Source organism: Phascolarctos cinereus, unplaced genomic scaffold, assembly GCF_003287225.1.
Source record: "Phascolarctos cinereus isolate Bilbo 61053 unplaced genomic scaffold, phaCin_HiC Scaffold_9;HRSCAF=440, whole genome shotgun sequence".
Classification (NCBI taxonomy): Eukaryota; Metazoa; Chordata; class Mammalia; order Diprotodontia; family Phascolarctidae; genus Phascolarctos; species Phascolarctos cinereus.
In genome coordinates this window covers 52,975,674-52,999,469 of record NW_027556402.1, presented here as the reverse complement: position 1 = coordinate 52,999,469, position 23,796 = coordinate 52,975,674, and the positions used below count along the sequence as shown (strand labels likewise).

The 23,796-nt window shown below is 38.0% G+C and overlaps 1 protein-coding gene across 3 annotated transcripts in view; it reads right to left on the bottom strand.

Moving 5' to 3' along the window:
- Positions 1–2,299: 2,299 nt before the first annotated feature.
- ALPK1 (alpha kinase 1) overlaps positions 2,300–23,796 on the bottom strand; it is a 163,928-nt gene continuing 142,431 nt past the window's right edge. For all 3 annotated transcript variants that reach the window (XM_021001378.2, XM_021001379.2, XM_021001381.1), the window contains 7 exons: positions 21,805–21,900; positions 18,567–18,671; positions 15,866–17,987; positions 13,013–13,166; positions 9,779–9,941; positions 8,280–8,466; positions 2,300–5,522 (listed from right to left, as the gene is read on the bottom strand). In XM_021001378.2, coding sequence (XP_020857037.1) covers positions 5,329–5,522; positions 8,280–8,466; positions 9,779–9,941; positions 13,013–13,166; positions 15,866–17,987; positions 18,567–18,671; positions 21,805–21,900 — 3,021 coding nt within the window. In that variant the 3' untranslated portion in view covers positions 2,300–5,328. The remainder of the gene's footprint in view (positions 5,523–8,279; positions 8,467–9,778; positions 9,942–13,012; positions 13,167–15,865; positions 17,988–18,566; positions 18,672–21,804; positions 21,901–23,796) is intronic.

Sequence of the window (23,796 nt, the reverse complement as noted above, 5' to 3'; positions counted from 1 at the left end):
CTGTGCATAGTTCTGCAATTCCTTGGGCATAGTTACAAAATGCTTTCCAGAATGGCTGAACAAATTCACAGTTCCACTAATAGTACATGAATGTGCCTTTTTTCCTACAGCCCTTCCCATGTGTAATTTTCCTTTTTAAAAAAATTATCTTTGCTAATTTGGTGGGGGTGAGATGGAAATTGAGAGTTGCTTTAATTTACATTTCTCTACTAGTCATTTTGAATATTTTTTATAGCTATTGATTGCTTGTATTTCTTCCTTGGAAAATTTCTCATTCACATCCTTTGACGATTTATCAATTGGGAAATTGCTTTTATCATAAATTTGAAACAAATTCCTTATGTATCTTAGAAATGAGACCTTTAGTAGAGAAACTTGCTGCAAAGAATAATTTCTCAGTAGCTATTTCCATTCTAATTATGCTTGGATTGGTTTTGTTTATGCGAAACTATTTAAATTTTATGTAATCAAAATTATCCATTTGATCTTTTGGGATCCTCTGTGCCCCTTGTTTGGTCATGAACTCTTCCCCTATCATAAATCTGAAAGGTACTTTCTTCCCTATTCTCCTGACTTTTAAATGATGTGACCTTTTATATTTGTCATGTATCTGTTTGGAGTTTATCTTGATATATGGTGTCGGGTGTTAGTCTACATCTAACTTCTGCCAGAATGCATTCTAATTCTAGTTTTCCAAGTAGTTTTTGTGGAATAGTGAGTCCTTATCCCTGTAGTTGGAGTCTTTGACTTTCCTGAATTCGAGGCTACCAGCTTTGTTTGCTTCTGTATTTTATGCACAAGATCTGTTCCACTACTTGACCTCTTGACTAGTACTTGGTCTTTTTGATGATAACTGCTTGTACTGTAGTGTGAGATCTAGCGCTGCTAGGATCCACTCCTTCCCACTTTTAAAATCATTTCCTTTGATTTTTTTTTTACCTTTTGTTTCTTTCAATGCATTTTGTCATTATTTGTTATGATTATCAAGAAGTCTTTTGGTAGTAAGAATTGTATGATACTGAATAAATGAATATAGATAACACTGCCATTTTTATTACATTGGCTTGGTCTATCTACTCATAAACAATATTTTCCCAATTATTTAGGTCATTGTTTCCATAAAGAATGTTTTATAGTTGTATTCAAATAGTGAGTTCATTTACCAAATGAGCCAGTTTGCATCAGCTTAAAACATCTATTTCTAAAATTCATTGCTATCGTCACAGAATCTAAGAGTTAGAAGGGTCCTGGGAGGCTATCTGGTCCAATGCCTGGTTTAGATTATGACATTGCCTCAAAATATCAAACATTAGCAGGGGCACAAAACTGAGCTTGAAGCAAATAATTATTTTATTTTGTTTTAGTCTTAGCTTTATAATCACTCAATAAAATACTATAGAGGAAAGAATAAGAAGGAACTTATGATGGAAATCAGACATTAGGAAAAAGCTAAAATGGGTAATGCCAAAAAGAAGGAAGTCTATTTAAAACCGGTCCCTCTTAGACTATGAGCTCGTTGTGGGCAGGGACTATTTTTGTCTCTCCTTGTACCCCCGGTGCTTCTCAGTACCTGGAATATAGTAGGCATTTAATAAATGCTAGGTGACCGACTGACTGAAAATGTATAAAGAATTCAGTAGGATTTTGAAATCATCAAGATTCAATGAGTAATCAAAAGTATGTTACTGTAGAATTTTTTAAAAGTGGGATTTGGAGTCTAAGACATTCTACATTGGGGTTCAAGATTGGCTTACAATAAGAGGAATTAAATGTGGAACATTTAATTACTAACAAACTGAGGTTTATTTAGCCTTACTTAGCTTACTTACATGGGAAGGGTATTCAACAAGAATACAATACTTAGTGTAGGTAGACATGGTTCCCCTCCTCTCCATAGAGAATCATGTCTGGTCAACAGGGCAAACTCTGGTGACTTGTAAGCCTGGACGTCTGTCAAGTTGTGGGCTGGCCTTTTTGATGCCCTTAGACAACCAAGAATCCATGACAACTGCCTGAGCTTCAGGCCTTTGGGCCAATCATGTCTCCAGGTCAGTTTCCTTGTCTTTTGTGGGGGAGGGAGGGAATCAGGCTTAGCTACGTGGTAGGTAACTTGGTATATTGATTTACACTTCTCTTATTATTAATAATTTGGAACAATCTCCATGTGGTTGTTAGCAGTTTGTCAGTCTTCTGAGCTCTTGTTGTATATATTTGTGTTTCTCTATATAGATTGGATATCAGATGCTTAAAAGAGATATTTGATGTAAAGATTTTTTCCAATTAAAATCAGTGAACATAATTTCTTTTTAAAAAAAGTTAAAAATTTTTATTTTTGTTGTGAACTTAACAGAAACCAAATAAAATGAGCACTTCCACATACAAAGTAGAATATAGAAAGGATTATACATAAAACTGCATGTGTTTCCTTTTGGACGCCCTTCTTTTCTCTCCTGTGCATTTTATACACATACTTTCATTTCATTTTTATTTTTTTTAGTGAACATTTATTTTCTGCCCCTCTCCTATCCCTTCCCTTATTGGAAAAAAAGAAAAAAACCCAAGAAAACCCTTGTCACAAATATGCGTAATGAAGCAAAAGAGATCCCCACTTTGATTGTGTCCAAAGGAGTGTTTCTCATTCTACACTTTGAACTCATCACCTTTATGTCTGGAGGTGTGTAGTTTGCTTCTTCATCTATTGTCTGGAATCCTGATTCATCACTGATCAGCAGTCTTAAATTTTTCCAAAAATGCCTGTCTTGTATAAATTGTTCTTCTGATTCTGCTCACAACACTCTGCATCACTTCATACAAATCTTCCCAGGTTTCTCTGAAACCATTCCTTTTGTCATTTCTTATGAGATGCTAATATCCCTTTATATTAATATGGCATAACTTGTTCAGCCATTCCCCAATTTATGGGCACCACCTTAGTTTCTATTTCTTTACCACTACCCAAAGAGTTTTCAGAAATGTTTTTGTACTTGTGGGTCCTTTTCTTCTTTCTTGATCTTTTTGGTGAATTAGCCCAGCAGTAGTATAGCTGGGTCAAAAATCATGCAGATTGCTGACTCTTTGGATATTCCCCAAAGTTCCAAATTGCTTTTAGAATGGCTGAACAATTCACAGATCTACCAATAGCACATTAACATACCTGTTTTCCTATAAGCCCTCTAATATTTGCCATTTTTCTTTTTGGTGGAACATCAGAGTTGTTATAATTTGTATTTCCCTAATTTTTAGTTAACTTAGAGAACTTTATTCATTTGGTTGTTGAGAGCCTGGATTTCTTCCTTATAAAGCTTCCTGTTCATATACTTTGATTATTAATTAGGGATTGGCTCTTATTCTTATACATTTGAATTTGTTATTTTAGATATCTTGGAAAGAAGACCCTTATCAGAGAAACCTTCTACAAAGATTTTTTTCTCCTTAGTGCTTGCCTTTAAATTTTAGCTGTATTGGTTTGCTCTCATACTTTCAATTAAAATCAAGAGTGCAGAGGAGATTGCAGGTCCTACAAAGAGAGTTTAGTCCAAACCAGAAGAAACTGAAGAAACTTAGCAGATTCCTTATCTTACAGGATAAAAATTGTGGTAAAAGTGGGTATGAGGTGGAAGTCACTCATCTTGTGGAGTCTTTATGTACCTTCTCATTGTTTGCCATACTCCTAGTGAGGGTGAGAAGAAACATCCAAAGTAGTCATGAGAATTAGACAGCAAAGGCCTTGGAGGGAGGAAGGTCTGCTGGGAATGGGAGCAGGCAGGGGAAAAGGTAAAGTCTGGAAGAGTGTTATTGTCCATCTTTCAGAGAATGAAACTTAGGCCATGACTTGATTAGTGGACGTATTCTCACAAGCAAAATATGGAAATGTCTTTACTATTGTCGCAGGGATGACATTTTGGTCTCTACGAAATAACTTTTGTCATATAGTACCAGAATGCTTTATTCCACTAAACACATGTGCTGATGGACATTTTCATGCACTAATGGGTCTAGTGGTACACATCTGTAATCCCTGTGACTGCAGAGGTTGAGGCTGGTGGATTGCTTGAGGAGCTATCAAACTTGGTGGGACTAAAAGCTGATCACTTGTCTGCACTAATTCCAATTAACCCTGTAATGAACCTTGGTGGCCACCAGGGTCCTAAAGAAGGCCAGACTGACCCAGGTCAGAAAAGAAAGTCAAAGCTTTCATGTTAATCAGCAATGGCTGTGAGTTATTGCAGCATTTCTAGTCTGAATAAGATAGAGAACTGTTTCCCCCTTGCCCACCAAAAAAGTTGTGGGGGTGGAGGAGAACACCCCATAAGAAACAGACCATCAAAACTCATTATGGTCTTATTGTTATCTGACAACATATGGGCATTCTTTAGAAGTCACCTACAATGAAAATATCCATCACCTTACCCCAAATATTTTCATCGTTAATTGCTGATAGAAATCTTTTATTCTTTCGTATTTGATCATAATACTTGTTTATGAAAATAGTATTCCTTAGAGGAATTCATTTTTTATTTGGGTTGGACTTTGGTCCAAGAGACCCCTAGAGGAGTAAAGTATTTCTGCTCTACTTAGAAACTGTTTTAGTCATTTGGTCAGGGAATATTGGGGTTAGCAAGTTTAGCCTTGAGGTGATTCATAACTGGTAGGTGTCTAACGGCAGGTACCATAGGTTGCCTGTATGGCAAGGGATTCTGGGGGAGGGAGTTGAATTGATATAATTATCACAAAATAACATTTATCTGACAATACCTAGGAGAAATACAGGGGTTAAAGGCAGAGGACTTAGCTTGAATACAGATTTTTCTGAGTTTAGGGAAGTTATAAATTCTACAGGTGACATGGTGTGGTAACTAGAAAGCAGAAGCCAAGAAGACCCCCTGACATATACTAGTTATATGGCTCTGGGCCAGTCTCTTACCCTCGAAAGGCTCTGGGTAACTCTCTAAGGCTCTAAGTTAAAGAGAAGGTGCATCATAGAGAGAATTTCTTCACTTGGGAGTTTCCCGTATGATGAAACCACAAGTGTGGTCTCTACCCCTATCCTTTTTTTCTTATTCAATAATAATGTACTCTCATAACAACAACAACAATTGGAGAGAGCTAAGAACAATAGAATACATATTCATGATAACTCAAAGGTAAAAACAAAAAAAATTACTCAGATATATTTTAAAAACAATGTTAAAGATCTGTATATTTACTTATTAATAATGTCCAGATAGTTAACTGAATTTTTTTTTTTTGTTTTCACCTAGACTACTTTCATTTTGTAGACCTAAATTTATTGTTTCATTTATATTGCTGTTGAAGGGGAATATGTGCCTAACTAGGTATTTCAATTGAAGGTCTAGTTAAAGAAAGTCGATGGCAGATTTCATTACACTCCACATGCTGGTTGTTGAAGAAATAATAAATGCCCCGTTCTCCAAAGTTAGTCGTCACATCTTTATGATCAAGAGAATGAATCTGGGGGTCTGTGAGGTAGATGACTCCTTTTCCATTGCCGGTCACCCAACCTATAATAAAAGAATTTTTGAGTTTTAGATTTCTTAAGAAATATCATTTCAATATTGTAGAATGGTAACATTTCTAGAATATACTTATTTAGAGTAGGGGTTCTTCACTTGGGGTATGTGAAACTTGTTTTTAAAATATTTTTGACAGTCCTTCAATATAATTGGCTTAGGTTGTAATCTTATATATTTGATATTATGCATTTAACAACATTATTTTGAGAAGAGCTCTGTAGACTTCACCAGATTGCCAAAGGGGTCCAAGACACACATAAAAAAGGTTAATAACCTTTGACTTAGAGAGATATCTAGTAAATTTTATGATAGCCAAGATGTTAACAGAATATAGTGTTTGAAGGAACTAATTTATATTGAGTTGACCCCAATCAGTCTCCAGGCTCATTTTACAACATTTAGACTGATAATAATAGCTATCATTTATATTGCACTTTAAGGTTTGCAAAGTGCTTCATAAATATTATCTCATTTGATCCCTGGGAGGTGGATGCTATTATTATCTCCATTTTATAGATGAGGAAACTGAGGCAGACAAAGAGTAAGTGACTTGCCCAGGACCACATAGCTAGTAAGTGTCTAGGGTGGGACTTGAGCTCAGGTTGGATTCAGGGATTTGACCTCTATCCACTTTGCCATTTAGCTGCCTCCTGAATAAATGAGGAATTGGATATTTGGGTTCATAGATTACCAATTCTCTAAGGTCCAGATTGCAATAAAATAAACTTAAGATGAATACTGACTTTATTCTTATTTTAATACTTGAAAGATCTGTGATATCATCGATGGTTTCATGGATTTCTGTGTTCAGAGAAATTCATCACCTGGTTTTTGGTCAGCCTCTCTGAACATGAATAGGTTGATTCTATAACAACAGAGTCCATAATCTGCAGCTTGGTATGACCTTCCATTGATTGCATTTTCTTACCATGGCCTTTAAGAAGCTATAGTCATCTCTAAAGGCAACAAGCTAGTGCAAGTGGATAGAGAGCTGGGCCTGGAGTCAGGAAGACTCACTTTCCTGAATTTAAAACTGGCTTCAGACACTTAATTAGCTGTGTGACCCTGTTTGCCTCAGTTTCTTCATCTGTAAAATGAGCTGGAGAAGGAAATGGCAAACCAGTCCAGTGTCTTTGCCAAGAAAACCCCAAATGAGGTCACAAAGAGTTAGACACAACTAAAACAATTGAAAAACTACAAGTCATCTGTAAGCCACAATGAGACAAAAGAGATCTAGGCTTACTCCTGGAACACTGAAATTGTACTTGAGCATAATATAATATTTCTTTGATGATTTGGAAGGTACTTCAAGATTGCCGAGTGCACCTAGGTCATCATTCTGAGCATCAAAGGTCATTGTAATGTAAGTGCACATGGTGGAGTCAACAGAGTTCTTCTGGACAGAATGCAAGGTTAACATGTCGTACATGTCTGAGGCCAGATCTGAATTCGAGAAGACGAATCTTCCTGACTCCAGGCCCAGAAATCTATCTACTGTGCTACTCAAATCCTGCCGTGAGCACTTATTATATGACTTTGGGTAAGTTACTTCACCTCCAGTCTCATTTTCTTCATCTTAAAACAATGGGGATATTCTGATTGAACTGAACTGTCAGTTTCAGAAGCCGTAGTAAAATTTTTATGCTATCAGAGCCCAAGATGAAATACCTACCTTGTTGTTGTGAAAATTAATGAAAAAATGAGTACACGTAAAGCATTTTTTAAGCCTTAAGGTGCTAAAACGGCACTAAGACTTTTGGGACACCCTATATAACTGTTCTTCATCATCATTATTAACATTATCATCGTCTGGGTTGCACGACTTCTACCACAGATATGAATGAGGAAATAAGGAAGGGCTCAGAAGATATTGTCAAAGATGCAGTTGTTACTGACTATGACACGGACATCACTGCCTACACCTTTTTGGGCACGTGTGCCTTAAGACCTCTGGTAGTCTTCCATACAGTTTATTGTGTGAGATGCTCCCCACAGACACATGTAACATAGTAGAACACAAACAAAAACACTCCAGGAAAGCCACCCAAGTAACCTGACTTACTGGCATTGCTCTGCCTGGCCACACAGAGGTCTCACTTGACTCTCACTCTTTCTTTTGAAAGGTAGATACAATAAGAAGACTGATTTAGAAACACCAACCCAGACACTTGGACCAACTTTGCCTCAAGAGGAAAAAAGAAACCAGGCTGGTGCTTTCATAAGGATTATCGTCAAAACCAATTACCTACTTGCCCAGCCTCTTTGATTATGGGAGGCATCTTACAATCTCATCTGTATAGTAAGAGTAAATGTCTGCAAGAAGGAAATGCTGGAGAAAATTTAATAAGCAAGGAATCAACCCCATTTAACTCTGCTAGTGAGAGATTTAAATGGCAATTCATGATTTTATAGTGGAATCTGGGGTTGCGTGGAACTAAAGCCGCTCAGAGATTATGCACATTCTAGCACCTTGTATGCAGTATGTTTATTGAATTGAATTTAATCATGACTTTTAAAAGCAGCAGTAACATTTTTAGGACACTAGAGTCTAATTTATAAAATTAAAAAAAAACTGTCTACCTTAATCTGGAGCAGAATTTTACATCCTAAAATGGTGCGATCTGTTTTTAAAATAATAATTATTATCAGGAATGTAGACAAGTAGACAGGCAGACATTTACATATGTAGTACACAAGATTATGTTTGGCTAAGAAATGATGAAAGTGGCCAACATTGACACGTACCTTGTAAATCAACCACAACATTTGTGTGGTTGGAAAACTCGTAACAAAAATGTCCATAAGCCAATCCATATTCTGTGGCTTTGTACTCTGTTTTCACTACTTTCGTGTTGTTGGACAGTTTAACAAATTCTCCCAAAATGTAAGGTTCCACACTGACACATCCTTTAATGGTCTTGCCCTCTAAAATCTGGAAGGCAACAAAGAGCGGTCTTAACAAAATAGGGAATCAGGAAACTGCAATGGAAAGAGGAACTTGTTTAAGTTTGGGTTTGGACCCTGCCTCTGCCATTTATCTGTGTGACCTGGGGAAAGCCATATAACTTCTCTGGGCCTCAGGTTTCTCATATGTAAAAAGGGATAAATTTACCCATTCCCAGTGTGGTAAAAATTCTGTCCAGACAAGTAACTCCTTAATCAGATCAATGAGTGAGATAAGGCTCTAACTGCTTAATTATATTGAGTTCAGGAGAGTAGATCCCTTCCCTTGCTGGCTCCTGTCACCAGAATATGTCCAGGACTCTTATTTTCTATGAGGGGCTCAGAAGCTCCCAGGCTTCCTTTGTCTTAGGCACACACACACACACACACACACACACATACATATACACACGTGTGAATATACATGTATCTGTGAATATGTGTATGTGTGCATATATGCATGAATATGTGTGTGTGTGTACACATAGACACATATGTGGGGTGTGCTGATAAATGTTTAACAATAGACTCTCCAAAAAAATACAAGCAAAACGCACTTTTAAGTTTAATTTGCATCATCAACATTTTCTCCATCACTTTCTTAAGACTGGACAATCATTTAAACAATAAATCAACCCTTGATTTGCCAGTTTCCAGAGGTGTAAATGTTCACGTTGAAAACTTAACAATTGGTTGTCTTAAGTCAGTAAGAATTAGCTCCAGCACACCAACCAATCAATAAATATAAAAATTTATCAAGTACCTACTATGTGCCAGGCATTGTGCTAAGTGCTGGGGATACAAAAAGTGGCAAAAGACAGTCCCTGTCCTCAAGGAATTTACTCTATGGAAATCCCAGTGAAGGGATTATCTTGACCAATGCAGATGAAGATCTGATGTTACATGTATGGCCTGAGAGTAATGAGAGGTTAAATGACTTTTCTGAGGTCATTTAGCCAGTCTACATCAGAGGCAAGAATTAAGCTCTGGTCTTCCTGGCTCCAAGGCTAAGCCATACTGCCTCCTATATTTTATATGGACTTATAGATCTAGAATTGAAAGGTACTCAGAAAGCACCAAGCCCAAGATGGAGTTACAGATGTAGTAGCTGAGGCCCAGATAGACTAAGTAACTCGCCTAGGGTCACACAGATTTTAAGTGTCAGAAGTTGGATTTGAATCCAGGTCCTGTGATCAGAGCCTTTGCTCCTTCTACCATACCCTGTTGTCTCCTATTTATTCTTTCAGGGAGGCCTTTGCTTAGGAGTCCATCCCTATCTTGATTAATCATGAATTTCTTACCAGCAGTACTGTGGAAGGGATGTAAAAGATCTGTGTTGGGATCTTTTGCTCATAGAGTCTTTTGTTAAACTCTGTGACATAGTATTGTGCGGTCATCTGCCTCTCCACATCAACGAAATGGTGCCAAAGTCCTTTTTGTGATTTATATTCTTTTCCAACGTATCTATGGGGGAGAAAAACAAGCAGAACCTGGAGCAATCTCCCTAAACTCAGGGCAGAACAGGAGAAGAAATTGATTCGATGTATCTGAGCGGCTTTGGAAAGCTTAACAATATACAAATTCTATACAAACACAAGGTAACATTATAGCTTTGCCTCTCCCTGTCAATTTTATTTCCTATATTTAGTGACTTCAGTGGTTTTGCCATAACAGTAGCTGAGCATAATTTAATTCTGAGCTCCCTTCTGTCAATGCTATTGACTATAAAGAGAAAGTATCTATTTATTTATTAATTAGGCAATTAAGTGACTTGCCCAGGGTCACAGAGCTAGTAAGTGTCAAGTGTTTGGTCTGAGGCTGGACTTGAACTCAGGTCCTCCTGACTTCAGGGCCGATGCTCATCCACTGTACCACCTAGCTGCCCCGAAAGTGCCTATTTAGTGTAGCACTGCACCAGACACCCATTAGTGCCAGGATTGGGAGGCAGTGGGATTCAGTGGGAAAAGCCCTGGATTTGGACTTAAAGGATCCTTTGTTCAAATCCTGACTCTGATGCTTACCACCTGTGCGACCTTGGGAAAGCAATTTAGCCTCAGTTTCCTTATCTGAAAAATGAGAGGGTTAGATTGGATTAGATTGGATCTTTTCTAGCCCTAAATCTATAAGATTTAACTAAAGTATGTGAGTTTTAAAAAGCCCACAAATAATCAGTTCAACAGAAAGACTGTGTTTATTTTATGCAGAGGATAGTGGTGCCATCTCCAGTAATTCTGATCTTGCCACTGGACTCAGATGGCTCTGGAGGAGAAAGTGAGGCACAGCCCTCCCTCACTTAAATCCAATTCACTTGCAAGTCATGGTATCGCCTCCCATATGTCATGGTCCCCTTTGAGAATGAAGGAAAAACAAAAATATGCAGAGGAGTGATCAGGTGATTCTCTTATTCAACTTGAAGGTGCTGCAGGAAGGTATGGTTCCCAGTAGAGGTGATAGACACGTGCATTGGCACCTCGTTGAGTGGACTGAGGACATGGCTATTGTCTTCAACGTCTTGAAGCCACCCTTTCACCCCTCACTAAGAATGAGAGATCAAGTCTCATCAATGAGGAATGACTTGGTTGGATTTGGCTGTTATGGATGAGAGCTATTCCTTTGTGCTGGTCCTAAAAAGGGGAACTGACAGATCTTGGCAGCTCTTACTTGGAAAGTTCCCAAGATAGTTGAGCATAGGCATGAAAACTGTGGGAGAAGTATGGATAAACTTAAGTCCCAAGGGATGGGGGAAATACACAATGAAGTTGCATGTTTTATCAGCCTCATGACAAAAGATAGTGGTGAAAGAGCCTGGACCCAACTTGGAGAGAAAGAGAATCCTGGGACCCAGTCTTCTAAAAGAGGAGGAAATAGTATACTTGGGCAACAGTGACCTCTTAAAAAGATCTCACATATAGTCCCAGAACTGAAGGAGTAACAGGGATGATATATATAACAAAAACCTGGGGTTTTCTCTCTGCTTTTACAGTGAGTTACTGAGATACTGCAGTTCTAGTGGGCAAGGAGCTTGCCTTTCTAGGAACCTCCAGCACATTTCCCTTCCGGAGAAGTCCAAGTCCTTACTTAGGCTTCCTAAGTAAGGGCTTTAAGATGGGAATTACTAGTATGTAAAGAGATTGCTGCTCTAGCACCCTGAAATTTGTTTCTCTTCTAGGGAGAGTTAGTGCAAGCCCAGGGCTTGGGAATTTGGGAGACTATAAGCTATGAGTCAGCAGGGTGAAGTGGGAGTCCCAAACAGGAATGTAATTTTGGGATGCATTTAGAGAAGTGTGGTCTCCAAGAAAAAGGAGGTGATCGTGTCCTCTAGTATGCTCTGGTCAGACCATAAGTAGAATATTGTGTTTAGTTCAGGGTCAGAGTGGATAGAGCTCTGGGCCTGGAGTCAGGAAGACCTGGGCTCAAATCTGGCCTCAGACACTTAGTCACACAACCCTGTTTGCCTCAGTTTTCTCATCTGTAAAGTGAGCTTGGGAAGGAAACAACAAACCACTTCAGTATCATTGCCAAGAAAACTCTAAAAGGGGTCACGAAGAGTCAGACACAACTGAAAATGACTCAAGCATCACCACCACCACCGCCACCACCACTACCACCATGTTTAAGGAAGAATGTTGATAAATTAGAGAGCACCTAGGATGGTGAAGAGCCTTAAGTCGATGCTATTGTATGATTTAGTGAAAAAACTGGGGATCCTTATCTTAGAGAAGACAAAGCTCAGGGGGGCCATGATAGCTACTTTCAAGAACTTGCAAGGCTTCAGAAGAAGGGATAGATTTGTTCTGCTTGTCCCCAAAAGATTGGACAAGGACAATGGTGGGGAACCTGTGGCCTTCCTTAAGTGTGGCCTTTTGAACCAAAAATGTGCAGTCAAAAGGCTGCACTTAAGGACCTAGAAGGCCACATGTGAGCATAAGGCCGCAGGTTCCCCACCCTTGGACTAGGAAAATGATTGGGTGTTGAAAAAAGGTAAATTTTGGCTTGATGAAAAGTAATACTACTGAAAGAAGTGTTAAAAGTGGAATGGGCTGACTCAGAAGGTAATGGGTTCTTCCCTCACTAAAAGGTTTCAAGCAACGGTGAGATAATCATTTTTCCAGTCCATTATAGTGGGGATTCTTCTTTGAGGAATGAATCGGATGTAATGGCAGCTGAACTCAATCTTCTGTAGCACTAGAGCTTGATTCCATCTTGGGATCTTGTTTTGGATTCTTATGGACTGCAAGATAGCATGCGGTTAGTTTGATGGGGTTCCTATGAGTCCTTTGGGTTTTCTGTAGGATTGGCTCTGACTTACAATAGCCCAAGGCAACCAATTCATTTTAAATTATTAAGACTCAAACCCTCAACCTCAGTGTGGTACATATAGATTGATAAGGCCTAGAAAATGTCATTAATCCTCTCAACCAGGTATTACTGGGCATGCCTACCCCCTGTCTGTGTGACCTCATTGAGTTGATCAGGGAACTCCCTTGAATTACATTTACATTAATCACGTTTTTTCCCTCTTTTTTGAGCAATACCTTCCCAAAATTTCTTCCTGATGAAGGAGGTGTATCCAAAAGGCATTCCTTTGTTTACCTTTCTTCTTTACAACCAGGTAGTCACCAAAATATACAGCAGTTTCCTGGGCTGTCCACAATTCTGATTTCTTGGAATATTTTAGCAAAAGAGCATCTGGAAAAAGAAAAGAAGAAGTTAGCCATATTTTGAGCAAGACTATTATAATTTGGGAAGAAGACTAAATAAACAGAGGCCTTAAAGGATATCTGGGAAATTTTTTTCAAATCCTTAAAAAATATTCCCTCTCAAATCTCACACATTTTTAACTTCTAACTTCTAGACAAAAGGGCAATAACATGATGAATTTGCAAGAGAGAGAAGCCTTATACTAATAAAGCATTCTGTTGTGGATGATGGCAAGAAGCAATATAAGATAAGGCAAGCACTTATGGAAGAAAAATTTATGAGGCATGTGACATGGGATATTTTTAAGTTATCAGAAAACAGAAAAGTAATCATTTGGAAAGAGAAATATAATCCTATCATTTTTCAAACACCCGGAGGTGACCTTGAAGTGTAGAATACACAGGTAAAACTATGTAGCATGGGGCAAAGAAAACATCTCCAAAATGGCTCCACCTCACTTTTCCAATTCTTGGCCTTCTCTTCCACAGATTAGTCAGCGTCCTTTCCTCCAAGAGGGTACTCTTTTCCTCTCCTCTCTAGTTCTAGAACTATCGACCACGATTGAATCAACTTTGCCATTCTTACTAGATGACATATATCAATCTACTCATCATCCCTATAACTTTCTGGGCCAAAATACCTCTCACTGGCCACTGCTCCTTTTTCTATGTTACCTCCCTCCATCAAGGGTAGAGACTGTCTTTGCTTTTTATATTTGTATCCTTGATATTCAGCACAGTGTTGGGCACATAGTAAGTGCTTCATAAACTTATTGATTCATTCATTCCAATACCTCACTTAAGTTGTGACTTTTAAAATTACTAGCTATGAAGCTACTGAGCCTGATTATCTCTTTGAAGCTAAAATCGCTTTTATAAAATTGGGATCATCCTTTACTTGTATACTTCACAGACCTGCTTTGAAGAACAATGGAGATAATATATGTGAAAGTGACTTATAGATGTTAAAACAAGATGCAGAGAAAAGGTGTTCCTGGTTTGTTACTGGATCCCAAGACAGTAACTGTGTCATTAATCTCACTGGTTACCTGACTCAGGTTTGTGTCTTGGCCTCCAGGAGGTGAAAGATTGATTCAAATTTCACTTTGCACTCATGCCTTTGTCTTCTGCAATATTTACTGGACTTTACAAAAACTGACCATCTAAACATCATATGATGCATTGTGCTCTAGAATGAGGAATAGAACAGAAATAAAGAGATCATTGGATTCTAGAGCTGGGTGGGGCTCTAGAGGTTATCTTGTCCAATGCCCTCATTTTAACCCATCAGGGATGGTTAAGGAGGTTGAACAAAGTACCTCATCAGAAGTGGGATTTGAACCTGTCCTATTCCCCACGTTTGTGATTTTGGACTGGTTACGGCTCTAATTTGGGTATCATTTTTGTTTTGTTTTTCTTTTAATCTGTGTAAGGAGAGAGTTGGACTAGAAAAATGTTAAAGTTCAGGCTAGTTATAAAATTGGATTTGATCATAGATTTAGACCTACGAAGCATCTTAGAGACCATTGAATCCAACTCCTTTATTTTACAAATGAAGAAACTGAGGCACAGAGAGATTAAATGATTTGCCCAGTTATACAACTAGCAAGTGTCTGAGGCAAAATTTCAATTTAGGTCCTCTTGACTCCAGGTCCATTAATAATAACAACAACAATAATAGTAATAATAGCTAACATTTATATAGTGCTTACTATATGCCAAGAACTGTCTTAAGCACTTTGCAGTTATTATCTCATGTGATTCTTACAAAAACCCTGGAAAGCAGGTGCTATTATTATCCCTATTTTTCAGATGAGGAATCTGAGACATAAGAGGCTATCTGACTTTTGCAGAGTCACACAGCTAACATGTGTCAGAAGCAAGATTTGAACCCAGCTCCAGTCCACTACTAGGCCAAGCTGCTTCTGGGTCTATAATTGTATCTTTGTGAGAGAGCACAGTTGATGCTATTCTCGTCTTTGAACTAGGAAGAATGGCACATTTGGCCAGCTGGGCTGAGAAGAACACCTTGTCTTCAGCTATTGCATTCAAGATTATTTCCAGCTACAGAATCAGTCAAATGCCACATTAAATGTATAGTATCCTGCGCACATACACATCATGTCTGATGTCTGCCAGAGGAATCTGAGCCTTTCATGAATTTTATATCTCAGGGGTTGTATTTTTTATTTCATTTTTTAAAATTAATTTATTTTGATTTATCAACAATCACTTCCATAAGCTTTTGAGTTTTAAATTTTTCTCCTCCTCCCTCCCCACTTCCCTCTCCAAGATGGCACGCAATCTGATATAGTGAGAATTTCTTTTAAAAAAAAGCCTTATGGGTGTGCTTTTTTTTTTTTGGTAAAATCCTATGATCCTAGATCATTTTCACCATTCAATGGTTTCCACATCTTCTCAACCTGCAACAGAATCCTCCCTTGGAACAAAGAGTAGTTAACCAAAACAAAGCAATACATGTTGCTGATGATATATACCTCATTCTTCACCTAGAGTCTCCCATCTCTCAAGAAACGCAACATCTAGCTATCCAATTGAGCTTGATAAGTATTTATTGAGGTTACCGATGATGTGAAGATGACTGTGTTTGGCTTCACAAAGCTTCACAAATCAAGACCCAACTTGGTGGCTGCTTAATATTCAACCCTTGTCCCCCACACCACTTACTGTGTGCTTGGTGGAGCTCCCTGGGCTTAAAAACTCCTGTGTTCTCTAGTCTCTGGAATAACCAATCATGCTCTACTCCTGACAGGAGTTTCTCAAAGTCATTGTCCTCCAGGGTGCGAGCTTCTAGGACTTCTTGGTTGGCCTTTCCTGGTATAGATACAAAAGAGCTTCCACTGGAATTGAGAAATGACAAGGGACTTCTCACCTCAGAAGAACCATTGGAAAAATCAAGTGAATTGAGCAACCTTGATAAAGAGGAGTTAGAATTCTGCCTACAGTTTCCAAATTCATTTCCTCCACCATGATCCTCTGTGGTGGTATCATCACACAGAGTGGGGAATGGTCTGCTACTGTTTGCCCAGGAGCCAAGGGCATTGTTCACCATCTGACAGGTTTGCTGTCCCAAAGTATTCAGTCTATGAGACCCATTTTTATTTGCCCAGTGGCTCACCTTACTACTAGTGAGCTTCAGTTCCTTGTCATTTGTAGAGGTGTCTGACTCATCTGCATGCCTTTCTATGGCCTCTTCTTCTGCTGTGATGAGCTTCTTCATGGGCCATTGATGAGTGAAAGAACTACCAGTCATAGTATATTTATTGGCTAAAGAACAAGTAGAAGAGAGTTTGGTGCTTTTAGATTGACCCAAGGAAGTGTCCTCTATACTTTCTGTAGTTTCTTCTTCCTGATCAATCCAAGAAATCAGTCCTCTAAATATGGGTTCTTCATTTCTTTCAGTGGTTTTTACTCCCTTCTCTTCTCCATTCTTGACTCTTAGATTCCCTTCATCTTCAGGTAACCTATCAATCACCTCATATGAGTCTGATTCTTCTGGGGAAGACAATGAGATGATCTCCCTAGACCTGCTAGAGGCAGAGGAACAAGAAGAGGCCCTTAAGTGTCCAAAGAATGGAGAGTCATTTTTGGATTCCATATTTCTTATTTCCTGTATGTTTTCTATTTCTAGCTCTCTGTTGGCTAAGATTGCTTTACCAGAAACTGAGGCTGTGCTTATCGTCTTGTGGGAAGCCAAGAAGGGATTTTGAGAAGGACCTGAACAGTCTTCTTTGGAGTCCTTGAAAGAGGCAGGAGGAGGCACTGAAGCAAATGAATGGAGATTGCTGTTTTCATCACGATTCTCCAGGTCTTCAGTCAGGGCTGTGGAACACTGAGTGTCCACTAGCATTTTTTCTTGAATGGTCTCTCTTCTGACTGGCACATCACCAGCATGATCATCTACTTCCTCCCAGCTAGTAGATAAGCTGGATCCTGATATCTTGCTCCAAGAGTTAGATGTCTGACTTCCATTCAGAGAGTTGCTAGAAACATCAGTTTGCCCATTACTGAAGTGGTCTGGTGGTTCAGTTTCTGTCTCTTCATCAAGTGAGACATGAGCTACATCTGATTGGGGCCATTTTCTTCTTTCTTTTATTTGGATCTTCCCATGATTCTGACTGTGTTTTTCTGAAGAAGGTATTTCAATGCCTTTTTGACTTAACAGTTTGTCATCACTAGTACTCAAGGTGTCTGCATTTTTTGTCTCAGTTTTCAAGGATGTGATACAGGCTCCTGTTTTTACTTCTTCTCTACTCATGTGGCTCTTACATTTACTTTCAAATACTTCACACACTGAAGCATGGTGTTGGGAATGCCTTTCAAGGATTCCTTTGAAATCTACTTTGCCATGCAAGATAGGCTGATCAATCCAAGATTTGTAACTCTCTGGGACATAAGATCTGTCATCTAAATTGGAGAAACTTTGGACTTGCAAATACTTCTTAACCTGCTCAATATCAGACATGATCTCCCGAGCCAGTGTTTCTTTGTCTTGAGTCCCCCTTGAAGTGGAATAAGCATACAGTTTCCCCACTGCTTCTCTACAAAGTTTATCTGAAACACGGACTGCTTTGGTCTCCCCACTGAGGTTCCGGTGCACTGTGGTGAGGCAGAAAGCAGCTTTGATGAAACTGTGAAGCTCCTGTTTTCCCGCAACTAGGTCATTGTCTTTTTTGGTGAGGAGGCCAATTTCAAAGGCCTCTTTGGCTTCAGATAAATACAACTTTCTCTTTTCTGGAGGACAGTCAGCAGAGTTACTATAGGACAATAAACACGTGCCTCGGATGTTCTATTGAAAAAATAAAATCAGATATCTAGTTAAAAACCTGGGATTTTATTTTACTAGAGCTTAAGATGGAAAGATCTCAGAGCTGAAGTGGCTTTAGAAAATACTGAAGAATGGCTTCGCATATGCATAATTAAGTAGCAAGGAAAGATAGGGGATATTGTATGTGTCTATTTACCATTCCATTGTAACCTTGACATTTTTCTGTTAAAGATGATTGACCCATGAGTTCTTGCTCATAGAGCCTAGGCATGGACATAAGTTGTCTTCAAAATAAGGCAATTGAACATATTCACACACAAACTGGTCTTTGCATCAATATGCATCTAGATAATAATACTTAGTACTCAGGGGCAGATGGCATTTTATTGCTCAAGCAGAATTAACTTAGCTCCTACCATGATGCTACAATACTAAGTATTAAAGCCTTTCCCCTACATGAATAGTCTCTAAACTAATACTGTCAATTACATAGCAGGAAGCCTGGCTTAACTGGATTGATTTTTTTTCCCCCTACCACTGGATAAATCTGAAAGGCCAGAGGGCAAGGAAAGACTAATGGGCTTGCTATACCACACTTACCACAGCTGTGAGCACAAAAAGTGGGGTGTACTGGCTAAAGGCAGCAGCTAGCTTACAGGCAGCGGCTGCTGACAGCAAATGGTGATCAAACTCTCTGAGAAGGTTCTGCAAAGAGAGTAGAAGAGACAACAGGACTTAGATACCCTCTTGACCAGGAGCAAAAGTGAGTGGTAATGTGATAAACTGCTGTACTCAAGATTCACATTTGGGTTTCCAAACCTTAGCTCTTTTCACATCTACAATGAAAATATAGCAGGAAAGAGGAGTTAAGGGGGCCTGGGATTCCAATTCTCTGTAGAGCCCTCCTCCCTTTTCCTTTCTTCCCCTGACTCTCTCCCTTTCCAAAGAGAACAGGATTGCACTTAAACCTTTTTCATATAATCACCAACTCATTGATGATTAGTGCACATTTATTGGCAAAGACTTCATTAGCTTGTGATTTAGTAGAAATTAGGATGCTAGTATAACGGGGAGGGCAGAGGCGTACTTTTTTTTCTGTTTCTATAAACTAGTTCTGTGTGTATAAATGGAATTTAAGGTCTAGTAAAAGTTTGAGAGAAGGGACTGCTTTGTTTTTGCTTTTGTATGCAAAATACCCAGCACAGTGCCTGGCACATAGTGGGGGCGGATATTTATAGCAGATCTCTTTGTGGTGGCAAAAAACTGGAAACTATGGGGATGCTCATCAAATGGGGAATGCCTGTGGTATATGATCGTGATGGAATACTACTGTGCTATAAGAAATGATGAACTTGTTGATTTTAGGAAAAAACATGGATAGACTTGCATGAAATAATAATTGAAATGAGCAGAACCAAGAGATAGCTGTATACTGTAATAGCAATATTGTTTTAAGAACAACTTTGAGTAACTAAGTCATTTTGACTATTATAAATAACCAAATTAACTACAAAGGACCTATGAAGGAAGATGTTATCTGCATCCAGAGAAAGAAGTGATAAATAAAAGTATGTATAGAATGATTTTACATATATATATATATACATATATATATATATATTATTTAAACATACAAACACACATACACATATATATTTGTGTCTAATGGTAGCTATCTCTAGGGTGAGGGCAGGGGAGGGAAGAAAAAAAGGAAAAAAGAAAGTTACACAATAAATTTATTATATAGTTAAAAAGAATAGCAAGCAAATATCAGATGTGAAGTTTCATGTGCAATCATCTTTTTAAAAAATAAAATAAAAAGTATAAAAAATGTTTCTTGATTAAATACATAATTGAAGTGTAGTATTGTCCGGACCTCCCTACAAAGTAGCATGCTTACTTTCTATATTCGATGAATAATTTGATTTTAATAATGTCAGTTTAAAAATTCTCAAATTGCCATGCTTCATTAGAACATGGTCAGGTCAACAACTTTGAATTTTCAATGGAATTCCATTATAGCACATAAGAAGGACAAGAGACTAGAGAAAATGGACTAAGGGTTTTAATTTTAGCTGGAAAATGTTAAAACTCCTAAATGTTTCATTTTACCAATCTAATATGCCCAACATGCAACCAAATTGTGTTTTTTCATTTTATTTGTGTGGTTTTTTTTGGTTAGGCAGTGGGGTTAAGTGACTTGTCCAGGGTCACACAGCTAGTAAGTGTTATATGTCTGAAGTCCTCCTGAACCCAGGGCCAGTGCTCTATCCACTGCACCACTTAGCTGCCCCCAAATTGTGTTTTTTTTATTAATTTATTTTGATTTATCAACAATCACTTCCATATGCTTTTGAGTTGAAAATTTTTCTCTCCCTTCCTTCCCCCCACCCTCCCCAAGATGGCACACAATCTGATATAGCCTTTACATTTACATACCCATCAAACGTATTTTCACATTAGTGAAGTTGTAAGTAAAAATTAAAACCAATAGGAGGAACCATCAGAAAGATGAAACAAAACTCAACAGAAGGTAAAAATAAGTGATAGCGATTTGACTTCCATAGTTCTTTCTTTGGATGTGGACAGCATTTTCCATCCCAAGGCCTCTGGAGATGTCTTAGATCCTCATAATGCTGAGAAGAGTTCAGTTTAACAATCTTAGTCATTGCATAACATGGCTGTTATTGTGTACAAAGTCCTCTTGGTTCTGCTCACTTCACTCAGCATCAGACCATATAAGTCTTTCCAGGTTTTTCTGAAGTCAGCTTGTTCATCATTTCTTATAGCACAGTAGTATTCCATTACATTCATATACTACAACTTGCTCAGCCATTCCCCAATTGATGGGCATCCTCTCAATTTCCAATTCTTTGCCACCACAAAAAGAGCTGCTATGAATATTTTTGTACATGTGGGTCCTATTCCCATTTGTTTGATCTCTTTGGGATATAGCCCTAGAAGTGCTATTGCTGTATCAAAGGGTATGCTCATTTTTGTAGCCCTTTGGGCATAGTTCCAAATTGTTCTCCAAAATGGTTGGATCATTTCACAACTCCACCAACAATGTATTAGTGTTCCAATTTTCCCACATCTTCTCCAACATTTATCATTTTCCTGTTTTGTCATGTTGGCCAGTCTGATAGGTGTGATGTGGTACCTCAGAGTTGGTTTTGATTTGCATTTCTAATCAATAACGATTTAGAGCATTTTTTCATATGACTATAGATGGCTTTAATTTCTTCACCTGAGAACTGTCTGTTCATATCCTTTGACCATTTATCAATTGGGGAATGGCTTGTGTTCTTATAAATTTGTCTTAATTCTCTATATATTTCCCTTATATCGATGTAATATTATTTGCTTAACCCTTCCCTAACTGTGGGATATTAAAGTCATTTCTCATTTTTTTCAGTTACAAATAATGTTGCTATGAATATCTTTGAATAGACAGCTACTTTTTCATTCTAATTATACTCTTAGGATACATTAAAAAATACAATCATTGGGTCAATTATCTTTGTAATTTATAATGCTCAAAAAGATTCTATCATTTTGCAATTCCAACAACAATGTATGACTCTGATCACAAGCCCTCCAACACTGAATTTGGGTTTGAAATGATAACTCAATGCTATTTTAATTTTCTTTCCTTTGTTTATTAATGAGGTTGGGCAAATATGCAAGTGATTATTTATAATTTGTGTTTTGTTTTTTGTATCCTTTGACTATTCAACCTAGGTTTTTAATTAGATAAAAAATGCAGGAGCCAACACGCTGATGGAATTTTTGTAGGTAAATCGATGCTATAATATGTTTGAAATGAAATGATAATTACCAGGGTAATTTGAGGGTTGTTTTTAAAATTTTCATACTCTTTCTTACTCATGGAAACAAAGATGTCTGCCAATATGCCCAGTGATGTAGCAATTCCCTATAAAGAAAAACAGAAGTTAAGTGTTTAGGGCTGCTTATTGTTTGTGTCTCTGATTTGCCCTAGGAAGGATATCCTACAGCATCAATTGAGCCTCCTCTGTATTCATTCCTCTTAAAAATTCCAGCAGCTTAGCACTAGGAGTGCTTTTAAACTGAAAGCTGCAAGCATCATGATGAAGTGGGATGATCAGTCAGCAGAAGTGAGTTCTAATCCTGACTCTACCACAAAATCACTTAGTGACACAGAACAAGTTACTTTAACTCCTTGTTCCAATTTTCTCATCTGTAAAATGAGGGAGTGCTTATGAAGGTCCATTCTCTCTCCCATAGACTATTCAGGATGGCTGAGGGCATATGGCTTTACCAAAAGCATTGACATTTCTTGATAGCTCTCTAATTTTCATTGATGTATCACTACAAGCTCATTCTCAGTATTTACAGACAATAGGAAGTGTCGCTTGTTAAAAAAAAAGAGAAAACAACCCCTTACCCCAAACTACATTATAACAGGAGGCTATAGACCACAGATTTAGAGCTGGAAGGGCCCTTAGAGCTACCTCATTTTACAAACAAAGAAACTGAGACTCAAAGAAGATAAATGATTTGTGTAATCACGCAGACAGCAAATAAGAGGCAGGATTTGAATTTAAATCCTTTGATTGCAGAATTAGATTCTTTCCACTGAGGTAGTGTTTCATCTACAGACAGCGAAGTGGTCCAGTGGATGGAAGGCTGTACCTGCTGTCAGGAAGGAAGGAAAGAAGAGAAGAAGGTAGAGAGAGAAGAAGGAAAAAAAGGATAGAAAGGAGGAAAAGAGGGAGGGAGGGAAGAAGGGAACGAAGGAAGTAGGAAGCATTTATTAAGTACCTACTATGTACCAGGTACTATGCTAAGTGCTTTATAAACACCATCTTTCTGATCCACACAGCAACCTCAGTAGATGAGTGCTATTATTATCTCTACCTCACAGTTGAGGGAACTGAGGCAGACAAGTCAAGTGAACTCATATCCGATCTCAGATGCTTCCTGGATGTATGACCCTGGGCAAATCATTTAACTTCCATCTGTCTCAATTTTCTCAGCTGTAAAATGGAGACAATGATAGCATCTACCTCAAAGGATTATTGAGATAACTACATGAGACAATATCTGTAAAATGCATGATCAGCCTTAAAGTGCTACATACATCTAGCTATTAGTATTATAACTTTACTCAGAGTATCCCAGAGGTTTAATTAGTGTTTGGAACATTTCCATATTGTTACATAGGATGAGAATACCATTCAAAAATAAAAGACTACTTTTAAAGAAATGATACTAATATTTTAGTCATTCAATTAATTAGTCTTAGACTAGTGGTTCCCAAAGCTGAAGCCACAAAAACCTTGAGTGGAGGAGGCAGTGGAGCTTGTGGACCTTCTGTAAGGAGCTTATTCACTTCCAATAAAATATGAATAATGAATAATGGGCTAAACGTCAACAGTTTTATATTATTTATGCTTTGTTTGGACCTAATGCAATGCTTTTCCCCTGGCCTTTTGGATTAAGACCTTTTCTTTTTCTGTTAAGAGTTATAAAACACAAATCATAAAAATATTATTGGATTCATAGTATCTCTACATTATTATGTACTTTCTAAATTGTTGAATATTAATAATGCATACTAGTTGGGAAGGTTTGTGAAATGTTTTGATATTAAAAAGTGTTCCTCATAAAGGAAAAGGTTGGGAACTATTATCTTAGGATATTTTAGAAAACTAGACAGTAGAATAATAACTTTGTATATACCCAAATCAGGTCCCTTAAATTCTTGTGGAAGTGGGTAAGATAAAAATCCTAAGTAAACAAATAAAATATAAGTAGGTAGCTTTAGTGATATGGTTTGCCCAGGATT